Source organism: Oncorhynchus masou, chromosome 15 (assembly GCF_036934945.1).
Source record: "Oncorhynchus masou masou isolate Uvic2021 chromosome 15, UVic_Omas_1.1, whole genome shotgun sequence".
Taxonomy (NCBI): Eukaryota; Metazoa; Chordata; class Actinopteri; order Salmoniformes; family Salmonidae; genus Oncorhynchus; species Oncorhynchus masou.
In genome coordinates this window covers 52,766,017-52,785,438 of record NC_088226.1, presented here as the reverse complement: position 1 = coordinate 52,785,438, position 19,422 = coordinate 52,766,017, and the positions used below count along the sequence as shown (strand labels likewise).

The following is a 19,422-nucleotide window of genomic DNA, read 5'->3' as shown; positions in this document are numbered from 1 at the left end:
TCAGGTCTTTCTGGTGTTCTCACATTAGCTCCATGGTGTGATGTCTCTCTCTCTCTCTGGCTCTGGCTGTAGGCTACTACTGGACTAATATAGGACTGGAAAGGCAGGGTGGGCACTCATTCATCTCACTTCACATATGTTTGTCTCCATTTTCTTTGAATATGATTTCAAACTTAGTAAGATTTGTATTTCTCCTGGAATAGTGAAAGTACATGTGGTGCGTGTGTGTGTGTGTGTGTGTGTGTGTGTGTGTGTGTGTGTGTGTGTGTGTGTGTGTGTGTGTGTGTGTGTGTGTGTGTGTGTGTGTGTGTGTGTGTGTGTGTGTGTGTGTGTGTGTGTGTTTGACTGTGTTATTTTTTAGAAAGTCAGGTGTGTCACCAATTCAGTCAGTATCAACTGGATGCTTTTGTTATGCTTCTGTGTCTATAATAGTCTATGTGACTGTAAGAAAAACTGTGAAAACTGTACAGTTGAAGTCAGAAGTTTACGTACACCTTAGCCAAACAGTTTTTCACAATTCCTGACATTTAATCCTAGTAAATATTCCCTGTCTTAGGTCAGTTAGGGTCACCACTTTATTTTAAGAATGTGAATTGTCAGAATAATAGGAGAGAGAATTATTTCAGCTTTTATTTCTTTCATCACATTCCCAGTGGGTCAGAAGTTTACATACACTTAATTAGTATTTGGTAGCATTAACTTTAAATTGTTTAACTTGGGTCAACATTTTTGGGTAGCCTTCCACAAGCTTCCAACAATAAGTTGGGTGAATTTTGGCCCATTCCTCCTGACAGAGCTTGTATAACTGTCAGGTTTGTAGGCCCCCTTGCTCGCACACGCTTTTTCAGCTCTGCCCACACATTTTCTATATTGAGGATTGAGGTCAGGGCTTTGTGATGGCCACTCAAATACCTTGACTTTGCTGTCCTTAAGCCACAACTTTGGAAGTATGCTTGTGTAACAGTATAACTTTAGACCGTCCCCTCGCGCGAACCAGGGACCCTCTGCACACATCAACAACAGTCACCCACGAAGCATCGTTAACCATCGCTCCACAAAAGCCACGGCCCTTGCAGGGCAAGGGGAACTACTACTTCAAGGTCTCAGAGCAAGTGACGTCACCGATTGAAACGCTATTTAGCGCGCACCACCGCTAACTAAGCTAGCTGTTTCACATCCGTTACACTCACCCCCCTTTTGACCTCCTCCTTTTCCGCAGCAACCAGTGATCCGGGTCACGGCACCAATGTAACAGTATAACTTTAGACTGTCCCCTCGCCCATACCCGGGACCCTCTGCACACATCAACAACAGTCACCCACAAGCATCGTTACCAATCGCTCCACAAAAGCCACGGCCCTTGCAGGGCAAGGGGAACTACTACTTCAAGGTCTCAGAGCAAGTGACGTCACCGATTGAAACGCTATTTAGCGCGCACCACTGCTAACTAGCTAGCAGTTTCACATCCGTTACACTTGGGGTCATTGTCCATTTGGAAGACACATTTGCGACCAAGCTTTAACTTCCTGACTGATGTCTTGAGATGTTGCTTCAATATATCCACATAGTTTTCCTTCCTCATGCTCCCATCTATTTTGTGGAGTGCACCAGTCCCTCCTGCAGCAACGCCTCCCCACAACATGATGCTGCCACCCCCGTGCTTCAAGGTTGGGATAGTGTTCTTCGGCTTGCAAGCCTCCCCTTTTTTCCTCCAAACATAATTGTCATTATGGACAAACAGTTATATTTTTGTTTCAACAGACCAGAGGACATTTCTCCAAAAAGTACAAACTTTGTCCACATGTGAAGTTGCAAACCGTACGTACGTTCATCTCTAGGAGACAGAACGCGTCTCCTTCCTGAGTGGTATGATGGCTGCGAGGTCCCATGGGGTTTATACTTGTGTACTATTGTTTGTACAGATAAATGTGGTACTTTCAGGCATTTGTGCTCCCAAGGATGAACCAGACTTGTGGAGGTCTACAAAAACAAATTCTGGGGTCTTGGCTGATTTCTTTTGATTTTCCCATGATGTCAAGCAAAGAGGCACTGTGTTTGAAGGTAGGCCGTGAGATACATCCACAGGTACATCTCCAATTGACTCAAATGATGTCAATTAGCCTATCAGAAGCTTCTAAAGCCATGACATAATTTTCTGGAATTTTCCAAGCTGTTTAAAGGCACAGTCAACTTAGTGTATGTAAACTTCTGACCCACTGGAATTGTGATACAGGGAATTATAAGTGAAATAATCTGTGAACAATTGTTGGAAAAATGACGTGTCATCAACAAAGTAGATGTCCTAACCGACTTGCCAAAACTATAGTTTGTTAACAAGAAATTTGTGGAGTGGTTGAAAAACGACTTTGACTCCAACCTAAGTGTATGTAAACTTCCGAATTCAACTGTATGTCTTTCATTATTTATAACCTGAAATAAAGGTGTGTGCCCGAAGAAGTAACATTGTTCATGTCAGTAGATATATTTGGCAGAAGTGGACATTTTAAAAAATGACAGTTGAAAGGACATTTGAGGGGCTCTCAAATTGAACATTTTATTTCTCTGAACATTTTTATGTCATAATTGAATTAAAAAATTTGCAGTAGATAATAATAATAGTGAGCATTGGTATTTTTCCACAGATGGATACACAATGCCACTCAAGCTTCTCTCTTTGTCCAGCCACTTACCCAAAAACATGATTTTGTTTGTGTGTGTGCAGTAGCAAGGGAATGGTCTTCATTTTTACCAGATTCTCCCAGCTTTCACAAACTCCACCTCAAGATAGTCATTTAGACTAAAGCCCTGGACGGCCATCAAAACAAAGCTCTATCAAAGGCAGCTCAGCCCTGTCAGATGGTTGTCCAGCCTTGTGTGTCTGGAGCATACTTGTATCTGCATGCTCCTGGCCTAAAGGCAGCAGAGGCCAATCCTGTCCCGGCCTGCGCTTAATGCTCCATGCCTGGCGCCAGCTAGGCCTGCCGACCAGGGTGAAGGGAGCCATGTCTGTGCCACCTAGGCTGCCTAGTGCCTTCCCACGCCCCGGCATCCTCCCTTGCAGCCGGACGCCAGCCCCATCTCCCCAGGCTGTCTGGAGCTCTTCCCAAACGGATGGAGGATACGGTCAACAGCTTAGATGGATGCCACATTAGGTCCTGCTGGCCTGTGGAAATCCTACTGGAAAACTGTGCTGTGTTTTCATGGATGTGCTTCGGATGTTGTGTTACATGGTTTATACAGTGGGCATCCAAAGTATTCACCCCCCTTGGATTTATTTCATATTTTGTTGCATTACAAAGTGTGATTGAAATAGATTTATTTGTAAAAAGAAATTGTCAATGAGCTACACAAAACACTCCATATTTTCTAAGTGCAAAGACAATTCTACAAATGTTAACAAATTAATACTGACTAAATAACTAAAATATAGTCAGTCATTGTATAAGTATTCACCCCCTTTGTTTAGGTGACATTATATTTGAATGACTACCTCTTCTTCTGCCCCCCACACATAAATCTTCTGTAAGATCCCTCAGTCTATTAAATTTCAAGCACAGATTCAACTACAAAGACCTGGGAGCTTTTCAAAAGCCTGTGATTGGTAGATGAGTAACAATAACAAATCAGACATTGAATATCTCTTTAAGCATGATCAGGTTAATAATTATGCTTTGGATTATGTGTTATAATTATGCTGTGGATGAAGATAGCGCTGCAATAGATAGCTGCCGTTTTACGGGCTCCTGACCAATTCTGTCATTTTCTGTGATTTTGTTTTACATAATATTTCCGCAATTATTTCCTAAGACCAAAAACAGCTTATGGACATCAGAACAGCGATCACTAACCTCGGTTTGGATGAAGATTTCTCACTCAACAAGTCGGTAGCTGTGGACATACTACTTGTTCCTGACCAGGCCCTAATCCCCTGGACTCAAAAGAGGAAGAGACGGCACAAGGGAGGCAAACGAACAGGCTCCTTGACGCGATTACGTCGGCGAGTAAAAGACAATGATAATATAATTTACATCTAGCTGGTTTTTCTATGAGGTGTGTGTCTCTTTGTTTACAACTCCTGGTGCACGATTGCTAATGTTAAGGAAGTCTCAAGGTTTTGCTCACCTGAGTTAGAAAACCTCATGATAAGCTGTAGACCATACTATTTGGCTAAATAGTTTTCAGATAAAAAATAATGTGCAGCTGTCTGTTTACCACCACAAATGGATTCTGGCACTAAGATTGCATTCAACAAGCTTTATAGGGCCATAAGCAAACAAGAAAATACAAATCCAGAAGCGGCCCTCCGATTGGCCGGTGATTTTATTGCAGAAGAACGGAACTCTGTTTTACTAAAAAAAATTACCAACATGTCCCCTTGTGCAATGAGAGGCAACAAGACTCAATTACCTTTACTCCACACACAGAAATGCAAATAAAGCTCTCCCTCACACTCCATTTGGCAAATCTGACAATAACGCTATCATCCTGATTCCTGCGTACAAGCAAAAACTCAAACAGGAAGTACTAGTGACAATACGGAAGTGGTCCAATGAAGTGGATGCTAAGCTACAGGACTGGTTTGCTAGCACAGACTGGAAAGTGTTCCAAGGATTCATCCGATAACACCGAGGAGTTTAACACAGTCACCAGCTTCCTTAATAAGTGCATCGGTAGAGGTATATCAAGCCTTTTTTTAAATATATACTCAAAGCTCCATTAATAGCTTTTTTAACTACTCCTATAGAAATGGTCGTCTGTCAGGGACTCAGCAGGAAGGTCTGATTTCACTATTATTAAAACAATACCCAGATGACAAATATAAAAGGTCCAGGCCATTAAAAAGAACTGGAGGCATCTCACACTTCAATGTTCAGATGCAAAAATACTAGTGAAATACAGAGCACTCAGAATAAAAAATGTTTTACCAGGTATTGTTCATTCAGATCAGACAGTTTTTACATGGACTATACGTTGGAGCACAACAACTACTAGAAATAATAAAACAACATGAAACACCAAAGAAGCCAGGCCTGGTATTCATAGCGGATTTGGAAAAGGCTGTCGATAAAGTAAGACTGGATTTGAAATATAAATGCCTAGTCTTTTTCCAATTTCGGTGAGTCTCTTATTCAATGGATAAAATGAATGTACAACAATCCCAGGTGTAAAATAGTAAAAGTGGCTACTTCTCCAAAAGTTTTGAACTGTCGAGGAGTTAAACAAGAGTGTCCACTGTCACCATATCTATTCGTTATGGCCATCGAAATGCTAGCTGTTAAAAATCCGATCAAATAACATTAGAGGATTGAAATTGAAGGCTTAAAAACGAATGGTGACCATGTATGCTGATGACTCATGTTATGTTTTATAATAAATCTGCAAGCTGGATCCCTGCAGCGTCTCAATGAAGATCTAGATAGGTTTTAGTCCAGAGAGGCTAGAAAAGTTAACCATGATAGGCATCCCATATTACGTATTGGATCTTGAAAAAACACAGCTTTTACATAACCCTGCAGTTTACCTATAACATGGGCTGACGGTGAAGTAGACATACATGGTATTCATATCACAAAAGATATAAATGAGCTCTCCACAATGAATTTCAATTGAAAATGAGTAAAAACAGACAAGATCCTGCAAACATGGAGGTAAATACCAGTCTATTTATGGACAAATGACACTGATTAACTCCTTAGTCATATCTCAGTTTACTCACTTCAAATCAAATTGTATTTGTCACATGCTTCGAATACAACAGGTGTAGACCGTACAGTGAAATGCTTACATCTCACTTACTTATGGTGCTGCCTACTGATGATTTGTTTTTCAAATCATATGAGCAAAGAATATTACGCTAAATCTGGGATGCTAAACCATACAAGATAAAGTGTGCCTATCTATATAATGAATATGAAATGGGTGGGCTGAGATTACTAAATATAAAAGCACTAAACCTCTCTCAACAGTTTTACTTGAATCCAAAATGGTTCTCAAGTAGATTGTTAAGAAAAGCTCATCCCTTGTTTAAAAATGGCCTTTATGCCTTTGTGCAGATTGCCATGTCTCATTTTCAATGAATTGAACATGAAACCTTGTTCAAAGTACAGTACCAGTCAAAGGTTTGGACACACCTACTCATTCCAGGGTTTATCTTTATTTTACTATTTTCTACTTTTGAAAATAATAGTGAAGACATCAAAACTATGAAATAACACGTACGGAATCATGTAGTAACCAAAAAGAAGTGTTAAACAAATCAAAATATATTTTAGATTCTTCAAAGAAGCCACCATTTGTCTTGATGACAGCTTTGCATACTCTTGGCATTCTCTTAACCTGCTTTCTTCTTAATGCATTTGAGCCAATCAGTTGTTTTGTGACAAGGTAGGGTTGGTATACAGAAGATAGCCCTATTTGGGAAAAGACCAAGTCCATGTTATGGCAAGAACAGCTCAAATAAACAAAGAGAAATGACAGTCCATCAATACTTTAAGACATGAAGGTCAGTCAATGCGGAACATTTCTAGAACTTTGAACGTTTCTTCAAGTGCAGTCAGAAAAACCATCAAGCGCTACGATGAAACTGGCTCCCATGAGGACCGCCACAGGAAAGGAAGACCCAGAGTTACATCTGCTGCAGAGGATAAGTTAATCAGAGTTACCAAGCTCAGAAATTACAGTCCAAATAAATGCTTCTAAGAGTTCAAGTAACAGACACATCTCAACATCAACTGTTCAGAGGAGACTGCGTGAATCAGGCCTTCATTGGGTCAAATTGCTCCAAAGAAACCACTATTAAAGGACACCAATAAGAAGAAGAGACTTGATTGGGCCAATGGACATTAGACCGGGGGAAATCTGTCCTTTTGTCTGATGAGTCCAAATTTGAGATTTTGGATCCAAACACTGTCTTTGTGAGATGCAAAGTAGATGAAAGGATGATCTGCGCATGTGTGGTTCCTACTGTGAAGCATGGAGGAGGAGGTGTGATAGTGTAGGTGTTCTTTGCTGGTGACACTAACTGTGATGTATTTAGAATTCAAGGCACACTTAACCAGCATGGCTAACACATCATTCTGCAGCAACACAATTTCCCATCTGGTTTGCGCTTACTGGGCCTATCATTTGTTTTTCAACAGGACAATGACCCAACACACCTCCAGGCTGTGTAAGGGTTATTTGACCAAGAAGGAGAGTGATGGAATGCTGCATCAGATTACCTGGCCTCCACAATCACCTGACCTCAACCCATTTGAGATGGTTTGGGATGAGTTGGACTGCAGAGTGAATAAAAAGCAGCCAACAAGTGCTCTGCATATGTGGGAACGCCTTCTAAACAGTTGGAAAAGCATTCAAGGTGGAACAGGTTGAGAGAATGCCAAGCGTGTTCAACGCTGTCATCAAGGCAAAGGGTGGCTACTTTTAAGAATCTCAAATCTACTGCATGTCAAGACTTTGTGCTTTTCAGCTAACCACCACACTATGGTGTTTGGCCTGATCACCGGCGACAATGAGACAGCCTATAGGGAGGAGGTCAGTGACCTGGCAGTGCGGTACTAGGACAACAACCTCTCCCTCAATGTCAGAAAAAGGAGCTGATCTTGGACTACAGGAAACTCATATATATAGCCAAGTTAACATTACTCATTGTGTATTTATTCCTCGTCTTATTATTTTTCTATAGTTTTTCTCTTTATGCTTTGTTGGGAAGCATTTTACTGTTAGTCTTCCCTTGTTGTTTACGAAGTATTTGACAAATAAAATGTAATTAAACAACCCAGACACAAAAAAGATATAGTCGTCCTTCTGAAGTGAGATGCCGGACAGGAAGGGAACTGCTCAGGGATGTCACCATGAGCTAAAACTCCATGGCAAGACTTAAATTGCTGTCTAGCCATGACCCCCAACACCTTGACAGAACTTGAAGTTTGAAAAGCATAATGGGCAAATATTGCACCATCCAGGTGTGCAATGTTCTTAGCGACTAACCCGAGAAGCCTCACAGCTGGATTCGCAGCCAAAGGTGTTTCTAACAACATGTACTCACTCAGGGGCATGAACATTTAAGTAATCCAGGTATATTACTGTTTAATGTTGCTAATTTTTTGAGATTATTATTGGAATTTGTTTTCCGCTGACATTAATGTTTTGTGTTGATAGTTGACAAAAAATTCAAATTAAATCCATTTTAATCCCACTTTGTAACACAACAAAATGTGTCAATACTTGTCATAATGAACAAACTAATCATTCAAAATAAGCCCATTAATTCTGCCTTGTATTGGTTCATCTGAAGTACCCTCCCATTCTCTTCTATAGTGAGATAGAAATGTGTTGATGACTCAATTAAAATATTCAATTTCCTACACATCTTGATTTTCTTCCACCTGTCCCATTAATGTGTTGTTTTTTTTGCTGCTGAAAATATGTATGTGAAATCTGGGGGAAAAAATGAATAGCTTGTTTAAAGATGTGCGATTGTACAGTAGCTTCCACCAGTCCAGGATCTACTCTCTTCTACTGTACTTTGCTTGGTATCTCTTTCTGTGTGATGATGTGGCCAGCATCTAAAGGGTATCATTCTATGCTGCCTTGGGTGTCTTGGTTTGTCACTAAATTACTCGCCACACATAATTACAGAGGATGAGGTGAACGCCTCATTTCTCTGTGTTATATGCTAAGCAGTCAGCAATCTCAAACAAAAGGGCCCTGGCTCTGGAAACTATAGGATTTGCTGCTGGGATTATAGTCTCATGGATAATGATGTGTGGTCAGCAGAAGCAAAGCTTTATTTTAATTCAAATTGGCCAGTAAACAAACCCATTGGTATGTCTGATGGTAAGAGTAACTGTCTAGTAAGCGCTTTGGTAGAGTATCGCCACTTCGCTGGATCTACTATGTATGTTTTACAGTGGAGGTCTTCTGGGGGCAGCAGGGTAGCCTAGTGGTTAGAGTGTTGGACTAGTAACCGGAAGGTTGCAAGCTCAAACCCCTGAGCTGACAAGGTACAAATCTGTCATTCTGCCCCTGAACAGGCAGTTAACCCACTGTTCCTAGGCCATCATTGAAAATAAGAATTTGTTCTTAACTGACTTGCCTGGTTAAATAAAGGTAAATTTAAAAAAAAATCTGTTATCTGATGGGACCTGCCACCTATTTGCTATTGTTGCTACATGGCTGTTTTCCACATGGGGCATTTCTCTTACTATTTTTACTGGTAGGCAGGTTCAAGCCAGTTCAACTCTATTGTCTATTGATTTACACTGTCTATGTACTCTGTGTCACGTAGCTGTAAGATGGGATATGAAAATGCTTGTAGCATGCATAATTCTGTTGAGATTGTTTGAAATTGCATAGGTATCGCATTGGTTTCCATACCTGGGAAAATACAGATTATCAGATAATATGACTGGACAGTGCAAGTCATGACAATTCACACAAGTATCACACATCTTGGCTGAGTTAATAGGATTATGTCAGCATTCATACTGCTTATGACTATTACTACAGTCTGTCACAGCATATTATGACAAGTGTTTTGTCACTCAGTCATTACTGTGCTATGCATTAGAACACTCCCAGTGAATACTTACCAGGCTGAGTTATATAGGCATATAGTGTATGTCAGTGGTTTATGGCAGAGGGGTGTGTTAGGTGGGTTTACTTTGTGCTTGGGTGGGTGGGTGGATGCCCAGTTATATATATGAATGCCCAGTTTTATATCTGAAATGTGTTAGCATTCTGTGATGCTCAAAACACTTCTAAGTGAACTCTCTCAGACATACTGCTATTAGACTCTGCCTGGAAAACAATGAGCTGTTGCATTGAATCATTTCTCTCTCAATGTAGTTTTAATTCAAATCCTCCAAAGACGTCCATTGTACGACTCATTTGACTTTTATCTTTATTTTATTTCACCTTTATTTAACCAGGTAGGCCAGTGGAGAACAAGTTCTCATTTACAACTGTGACCTGGCCAAGATAAAGCAAAGCAGTGCAACACAAACAGCAACACAGAGTTACACATGGAATAAACAAACATACAGTCAATAACACAATAGAAAAGTCTATATACAGTGTGTGCAAATGAAGTAAGATTAGGGAGGTAAGGCAATAAATAGGCCATAGTGGCGAAATAATAACAAATGTACCAATTAAACACTAGAGTGATAGACGTGCAGAAGATGAATGTGCCAGTAGAGATATTGGGGTGCGAAGGAACAAAACAAATATTTTAAAAAATCTAACTTGGAGATAAAAAGTTAATAATGTGATCTGTGGCAAAACATATTACTAACAGTAAATCTGTTAAAATCCTCTTGACAATAATACTCAAAGCCAAGATCATTTTCCTTGACTCTCAATTGAGAGGAAGGAAAGTGGATTGATAGTGAGTTTTGAGAAAACCATGAAACATTTTCAGATTACTGTTGGCTGCACTGATTTAAAACAAGGTGGAGGCAGCCAAACATTTTGTCACGCAACTCCTCCATCATGGGGCGGCAGGGTAGCCTAGTGGTTAGAGCGTTGGACTAGTAACCGGAAGGTTGCGAGTTCAAACCCCCGAGCTGACAAGGTACAAATCTGTCATTCTGCCCCTGAACAAGCAGTTAACCCACTGTTCCCAGGCCATCATTGAAAATAAGAATTTGTTCTTAACTGACTTGCCTGGTAAAATAAAAATAAATATTCCTATTACCCAAGAACTGTTTTTGTTGTTGTTATTAGACATCCCCTTCATAATCTGTTCATCTCCCTCCATTTTTTGGGTGTACCTTGCAAGCTAATTAACGGATAGAATTTTGATTTAAGTCATTATTGCTCACACCTTTGCAGCAGCACCTCAGAGATTAACAGTGAACCATGTTCTATGAGAAGACAAAGCCCTTGCTGTCACTGGAGTGGATTACTGTCTGTATAGACCTATAGGAAGGTAGAGGAAGCCAGTAATTCCTATAGAAAAGTAGACAAAGTAGAGCCACTGACTAACAACTTTCCCCGCTGAGACCTTTTGTCTTCAGATTCCCATTTTCTCTTCCAGCTCCCTGACAGGACTGATAAAGACCTTGAGTCAGGCCAAAGCCAAAGCTTAGGTGACATGGAGAGTAAATTCAGCCCTAATGATTGGTGATATGCAATATGTTTTCTTTGGCTAAACGTCTGTGCTTTGTAACTCCTAAAGCACTTCATTGATTACCCATAGCTTAATTACAAATGGCATCAGCTGCAGATTGAATACATTACTTTAAATGGCTATTGAGAAACCTTATGCTCCCTGAATGCGATATTCAATCATCTCACATAACTAAAAAAGAATAATGCTATGTGAAATCCGTGGTAACAATACTAGATTTTAAACCCATGTTATATGAAACTTTGAAGCTTGATTCAAAATACGTAACCACAGTTCCTATTATCATAGTCTATTGTAGCCGCTCTCTCCAAAACAAAGTGTCTCTCTGGTCTACTTTCTCTCCGGTTTAAGGATTCAGCGTATGAATGATCATTTTGGGGAATTATTGATAATAATAATAAAAATATGTATTACTATGATAATATTATTAATAATAATGTTCATCACCAACCTATAGCGAACATTTTGTTCAACCAATGCCAGCTTCTCTTGACATTGCAGTGAAGCCTACTTTCTGCAAACGAAAAAAATCTTTATCAAATCCCCATTCTATGCCTTTCAATGATAAACCAAGCCCATTACCTCACGGCAGCTTTTGTTTGCCCTATACAAGAGAGAACAAAATTGTTATTCAGGGGAACGCTTTAGATTGGTATTGTGGGTAGAATTCACAAAGAGCAGAGTTATTGTATTAAAAAGAACCATCTGTATCAGAAACAATGGCTTCAAATTATCTCTGAATATCCACTGAAAAAAATATATAAAGCTTTCCCTTCTCATTATGTGGGGTGGTTGTAGTGATGGTGGGGGTGGGGGGAGGGGGGGTGAAGCAGACTTGGTATAACTGACTTTTGTTGTTCTTGATGCATTCTTCTCTTTTTAAATCGGCCCCTTTTCAGATTGTGTGTAGCCATAAACGGCTTTTCTTGTTACAGGGGTAGCGAGCAAAACACCAGCGTTCAGCGAGCAGCTTGAGCGGTGGTACGCTGAAGTAAGAGCACTGGCTTTTGGAAAAACCTGCGGACTACCGGGCAAGCAAAGAGAGAGAGACAGCCTACCGCTGTGTCGGTCGAGCAGAGAGCGGGATCTCCGGCGGCTGAAGAGTGGTTCTTGAATCGGCCAGATACTGTTCCATCCTCTTTTCTGCCAATCAAGCAAAGATGAGGACAACACCCAAACTGGCACGTAAGTAGCATTACAGTCGAGAGTGGTCCGGGGACAGTGAAAAGCAGGCTGCGCCTATATGCAGTGCACTGCAGTGTGATAGAGTATCGCGTTATGAGCTTCAGTGGTTCGTAGGTTATTTGCCCATTGGGTACTCGGACATCATTTAAAACTTGCTCAACACTCGCAAACATTAGATTTCAAGTAGATTTCTATTATAAATATCCATCATGTACGTGTTTAGTGGTTTGTTTTGTTTTTGTAATGGCTTTGTTTGTTTTGTTGACTACTGTTTGAGATTTGTCCCATTATGTATTTTTTTTTAAACATTTTGTTACACAATTATCCTCATTCTTGAGCAGAAGTAGCCTAATGTTTGACCTTTAAACACTGTTCTTAATATTTTTTCAAGGTGTATTGATTTGGCCTTGATCTGAGCTACTTGAGAGGAGGCTGTCAACCATAAATATTGAAACATCACACTTGTCAAATGATTGTTCCAAAGTAAATGTTTAATATGTATTAATCAATTTCTGAGTTTATACTGATTTATAGTTTAAAGTTAAAGAGCAATATAGCAAATTAGAGAACAGAAATGTTTGTGGGTCGAGTTAAGTTAGTATAACTATATTCGGTTTAAAATTACACTCTTTAACCATCCACTCTCCCTTCTCCTTGGGTATTTCATAGGCTACATGTATTGTGTGCTTATAAATTAATATTTTCTTTGGTGCAGGCCTACTGCTCTCCAATCACTAGCACGACACCTAGTGGACAATAATATACAATTTAGAGATTCATCATGGTTATTTTCTGTCATTTTTCTTACCATGAAGTCTCTCTATCTCTCTGTCTCTCTGAGAAAAGGAAGGACCTGTTTAAAAAGTAAATCCATTGATTAAATAAACATATTACATCCAATTAGTAATATCAGTGCTTGTTATGTTGGATCATATTCAGTAAATATGGATATTTTAGGACTTTAGTGTGATTAAAGATATAATGAGTTAGGCTATAGGCAATAGGGTTATTATGGGATATATATTGAGGCAGGCCTAAGGGTTATTATGGGAGGTATATTGAGTTAGGCTAAAGACCTAAGGGTTATTATGGCAGACATGGTTGGTTTTATATCGGGTCAGATGTACATTTTGAAAGGGAGAAAAAAATGATTACATTTTCCAGAAGGGTGGGCTGCAGGCTTTTAAAAAACAATATTTAACAGATTCCCTCTAAGATATGAACACACTCATTATGTTCAAGAGGTGATAGGAATGGGCCTGCATTTAATGAGAAACAATGTGTTTTTATTAAAAAGTTAATTTGCTATGAATTACAGTGCTTTTCTTTCTAGTTTGTACATGAATAAAATAGCCTATAAATGTGTTATTATTGATTTTGCTCAGTCAAGCCTTCTTTAAAAACATGTTTGTTTTATGGTGCAAATAGTACTAGTTGGTTTGGTCTATCGAGTGGTCAAACGGTGTTTCCCGCAAATCGGTTAGTTGTCAAATAGTTTTCTAATTGCAAATGCAGGGAAATTCCTGTTAAGGATTCTTAAAGATGTTGCAGACTCCCCGCTGTTGCTTTTCCCATTATCGTAAACAGATTACAAATAGCCGGGAAAACACTCAAACGCAGAAAGAGAAGCGGCTATTTCTGACTGTTGTATCTCCCCATCAAATCAAATCAAATTTATTTATACAGCCCTTCGTATATCAGCTGATATCTCAAAGTGCTTACAGAAACCCAGCCTAAAACCCCAAACAGCAAGCAATGCAGGTGTAGAAGCACGGTGGCTAGGAAAAACTCCCTCGAAAGGCCAAAACCTAGGAAGAAACCTAGAGAGGAACCAGGCTATGCTACATCCTACCCAATTACTCAAAAGTGAAACCTTTTGAATATGGTGGTAATAAACTCTTTACCAGTTTGTATATCATTCAAATAGGTATTGATGTTTTATTTAATAACATGTACAAAATAGGCATAGGCTATAATTAGTATATTAATAGTATAGGCTAGATTTAAAACTTTATCTTGCTCAAAACTGTGTCCAAAAAATACAATATATTCAGTGTCAAGTTTCTCAATAGATGTATGTGGGCTATAGGCCTATTTCATGCTTTTCCAACATTTCCAGCATCATTGCCAACTGTTTTACCTTAAATAAGCGTGAATGTTTTGAAAATAAATTAGCCTTCTAAACCTGTAGTTGGTATACAAGTTATATTATTAGGCTACAGCGCACAACAGAACAAACTAACATAAGCTATAATAGTGTTCCATGACACCTTTTAGGTTTATACGTTCATAAAGGTTATTTGCTATTGTCCCTTTCGCCAGCAGACGGCGCTAATGGCATGTTACAACGGGCTTCGTGTGGCTGATACAACCTTTTGGAACAATTATTATTTATTTTTTTAACCTTTATTTAACTAGGCAAGTCAGTTGGAACTATCCTATATGTGAATTCATATGCATAAACACGTGCTTTTACTGAACACATATTAGGCGTGTTAGTGTATTTTCGCTGTTCATGCTCCATCAGCTTTTGTAGCTCACAGTAATGTAAATTATCCATCAGATATGCCTATAAAACATTGTCCAAGCCTATTTTCCAATGCCAATTGTTGATGTTATAAATGGAAAATCTATGGAGAAAAGTGTCTGTTATATTGGCCTATCGTTGAAGTGGTGACCCCTCTTGGTCATATTGTTTGTGAAAACTTTTTTTATTCTATATATTTTTTTGTCTTGTGACGAAGTGAATTTCAACAAAAAAGATCTTAACGGAATGTAGTCATGCTTTTGTTCGGGCTGATGTACTGACAACACCCGAAACAAAACTAATTATTTGTGATGGGCATGTCTCTGTTTTCTGTTGGCATTCAACTTCAGTTGAATTGAAGCTCATCCATTTAAACAATGGGGGAAACAGCTAAGATTACCTATCCGCTTTTCAGTGAAAAACCGAGCTGAACTTGCTGATCGATTCCTTAACTCAAACCACTTATATTAATGTATGGATTGCTACACATCGCCTAATTACTTATAACGAATAACGTCACCCGTATTGCTAATAGCTTACTACAACTAGACTACTACTTTCACAACTATTTCTTCAACTGTCACTATAGGCCTATACTGTGCTGATGCTGATAAAGAAGTGATTATTATAAGCAAAGGTTAAGTAGGCCAGGATATTTGTATGTGTACGTTTTGATTTATGCTCCATTTGCTTTTGCCCCTGTTTTGTCGTTGAACATTACAAAAAAATCACTATATAGCCGAAATAGCTATCTTGATCTAAAGACACATTGAACATTTGATTCAGTGAAGATGAAATATCGAATGAAGTTTGAAATGTTATCTATTATGCTTCCAAATAACGTTTGAACCAGTTTAAAAATGGTAGTCTATAAAAGTTTAAAAAGCTGAATTGTTCCGATATTATGTTTACTTAACAGCATAAATGTATCCTACTGTATAAATTCTGCAGCTTGAGTTCCTTCGAATTTCAGTAGGAAGCACTTAAAGTTTGCCATCCTAGTGTAATGTTCCACTTTAAGCACTTGGAATAATACATATATAGCTTCTATTGGTTGATAACCGCAGCTTCTGCCTCAGTGCTCCACCACTGACCGCGAGTAACCCCGCCCCTTTATGATAAATAAAAGACACAATCCTGGCCGAGGGAACAGTCGCTCTGTGATTGGTCAGGTAAAAAGGCATTTATTCCCTGACAGCACTCATCACATGAATGGTTGTCTATTAACTTGTTCAAAAAGTATCCGGAGTTGTCAAGGCTCTGGCGAAGAGGGAAAAGTAGTTTGTTGTTTCTTTGAGACCAAGAGAGAAGTTTTTGGACACAACAGGACCTACTGGCTGAAGGCAAAAATACGTTTATTATTTCTGCAAAGTTACTGAAAACGACAAGGTAACTCCAGCTACCTTTGTGTTGGACTTTTTTCATTGGTCGGGCAAGTTTAATAAAAATCTGTTTATAATGTATAACATGATGGAAACTGAACTGAAACCAACCGCACCCCAGACAAATTCTGGGGTTACGGGGAATTCAAATGCATCTGGAAACAACCAGAAAAACAGTCCGGACCGAGTCAAGAGACCCATGAATGCCTTCATGGTTTGGTCGAGGGGACAACGAAGAAAGATGGCACAGGAAAACCCCAAAATGCACAATTCGGAAATAAGCAAAAGACTTGGGGCCGAGTGGAAGCTTCTATCCGAGAGCGAAAAGCGACCTTTCATTGACGAAGCGAAGCGTCTCCGGGCTCTCCACATGAAGGAACATCCGGATTACAAATACAGACCCCGGAGGAAAACCAAGACCCTGATGAAGAAGGACAAGTATACTCTGCCAGGTGGACTTCTTGCGCCAGGCGGCAATGCCATGGGCGCTGGAGTGGGTGTAGGGGGAGGCTTGGGCGGTGGGGTTAATCAAAGGATGGACAGTTACGCACATATGAACGGCTGGACCAATGGAGGTTATGGCATGATGCAGGAGCAGCTTGGTTATGGGCAGCACCCTGGTTTAAACGCTCACAACACCGCGCAGATGCAGCAAATGCACCGCTATGACATGAGCGCACTTCAGTACAACTCCATGACAAACTCCCAGACCTACATGAACGGATCACCCACGTATAGCATGTCATACTCACAGCAGAGCACTCCTGGAATGACTCTGGGCTCCATGGGTTCGGTGGTAAAGTCAGAGTCCAGTTGCAGTCCCCCCATAGTCACGTCTTCGTCTCACTCAAGGGGTGCTCCGTGTCAGACTGGAGACCTACGGGACATGATCAGTATGTACTTACCGGGTGCTGAGGTGCCGGAGCAAACTGCCCAAAGCAGACTCCATATGTCCCAACATTACCAGAGCGCACCTGTACCAGGCACGACGATTAATGGCACACTTCCATTATCACATATGTAAATAAACTTTAATAAGAGAAACTGGACTACTATGGACTATTTTTGTACAGACATTTTTGAGTGGTAAAAGTTGTACAGAACTCAAGGAAAGAACAACTTTTTTTCTAGAAAGTTTTTCAATGGTGTATGAGTTTGGAAAGTAGAAAGTGGGAGAGTCTCAATCAGATGTTTCATCATTGCAATCACCTTTTGTACAGTATTTATATATAAAAAACATAACAATCAGATGTAATTTTTGTAAACTACAAGAGGTTACATTTTTATAAACCGAAATTCTGCAGAAAAGAAAATGGCAGAATTTAAATTGAGTTCAAGATACTCCTAAATCTGCAAACATTGGAATAGCGGAAGTAGGCCTATAAGCAAAGCAGGTAAATGTTTCTCCTCAAGGTTCATTAGTACTAAACCATTTTAATTTCTTTAAAAAAATAAGAATAAGCAGAAACCTTTCCTTACAGGTTAAGCATAATTGTTAATTTATATTTTGTCTCCCACTTTTCATGTTAGAGGTATGAAGTTTGTGTTCCTTATTTTCTAATGATTTGTACAATTGATGTATATTTACTGTGATATTTTAAGTTTTTATTTCACATTTCATTCCCGTAGTTGTATTTTAAAATGTGGTCTGTACGCAGCAGCCAACACTCCATGTATATATATTCGAACTAATTTCATCATTATAACAGTTACAATTTCAGCGAAGTTTTTTCAATATGCAGTTTGAAATGAATAAATTTTTGAAATTTGGATACTTGAAATTGTATGAGTTTTGATTTTATTTATCATTTGATGAATTAGATAATATTGTCATCCTCGCTCAATTTGTTGTGGATTGTCCATGTTTTGTATTGCATTTATGTTATTCATGTTGCATCAGTATTTATTCATCACATCATATGTCAGAACTTGATAGACCTTAATATTCTGTCTTTTTTTTTTACAATCCAAGGACACACAGGAATATAGCCTAATTAAGTTATAATAACATGCTAAGTCTTAAATCATATCTCATCAGAAATATCAACAAAAACTAAATCAAACCACATCATTTCGTGCGTACATGTGTGTATGCGTCTGTGCATCTGTGTCTAAGAACACGCGCGCATGCCTGTTTCTTTGTCATGTTAAGTCTTCAGATAATTTAGACTCAGTTTAACGACGTTTTTCATTTTATTGTGAAATGAGCTTTGCCCCTAAGAATTAAGAAGGACAACCGCGTGCGAAAGTTTGTTGCCTCTCAAACCCTATGGTTTGCGTGTAAGATTATTCGCTCAAAATGTTGAAGATTCTCTCCAGGTAGTCGTTCATTTTATATATTTTTTTTAATCAATACACACATAATTTGATTTATTTTGTCATTCTAATTGAGAACCGATTTGGTGCATATCATTTCACAGGACTACTGATTTGAATGAATTCAGTTTAGCTCTCATGTATCAGAAAACAAGTGTGACAACATAGACGCAAAGACAATCCATGTGAGCTGGATTATGAATGCATGTTTCTAGTTTGGATAATATGTAGGCATGTTTGTGGTATGGATAATAAAACATTAACATTGAGGCTCTTGATATATGAATAAAAGATAGACCCTACTGAGCAACAACGAAAATAATAGATTTAATAAATATGCCTGTTATAAGCCTACTTGTCTTGAAAGCATGCATGCACCACATCATTTTTCATTGTTCTGTTTAATGTCACTCCATATTAGGCCTAATTGCATTATTTCTTTAATGTAAATTGTTCTACTGGCTAACACTTAATGTAGCCTATTTAATGATTAAATCAAATGGAAAGTATTTCTGCAAAGAATCAAAAGACCCAAACACCGCAAATAATTTTCACTCAGAGGCCTAAAGCCTAAATATCTCCATATTCGAATGGGCATTGAATTCACTGTTTATTCAAATTACGATTTCTCTTAACCCATGGTTCACACAGTTCATGTCGATGGGCATAACTTTAAAACATCTTGCCCGAAATGGTCAAACTGTCGTCTGTCATTTCTCAAAATTAAACCTGGATGAGATTATTGTCTATCCATTGAATATAACGTTTTAAATCTGTGGGTGTTAAAAACAAAAACATTTAACTACAGAGGTAGATTAGAACTGTTGCTTGCCAAGGCTGGGAAGCCTCTATGAGACTAGGTCCCGGGGGAGAGGAGC

General features: G+C 39.0%; 1 protein-coding gene and 1 long non-coding RNA gene across 4 annotated transcripts in view; both read left to right on the top strand.

Annotated features, from left to right (window-relative positions):
- LOC135555126 (uncharacterized) overlaps positions 1-19,422 on the top strand; it is a 140,834-nt gene that overhangs the window by 96,370 nt on the left and 25,042 nt on the right. For all 3 annotated transcript variants that reach the window (XR_010457835.1, XR_010457837.1, XR_010457836.1), the window contains one exon: positions 12,070-12,319. This is a non-coding gene — a long non-coding RNA (uncharacterized LOC135555126). The remainder of the gene's footprint in view (positions 1-12,069; positions 12,320-19,422) is intronic.
- On the top strand, positions 15,995-18,002 carry LOC135556429 (transcription factor Sox-2-like). Its single transcript, XM_064989634.1, has one exon. It carries the CDS (start codon positions 16,305-16,307, stop codon positions 17,250-17,252), a length of 948 nt encoding a protein of 315 aa, XP_064845706.1. The 5' UTR covers positions 15,995-16,304; the 3' UTR covers positions 17,253-18,002.

Coding starts and splice junctions, on each gene's coding strand:
- LOC135556429 (XM_064989634.1), top strand. CDS start 16,305: ATGTATAACATGATGGAAACTGAACTGAAACCAACCGCACCCCAGACA.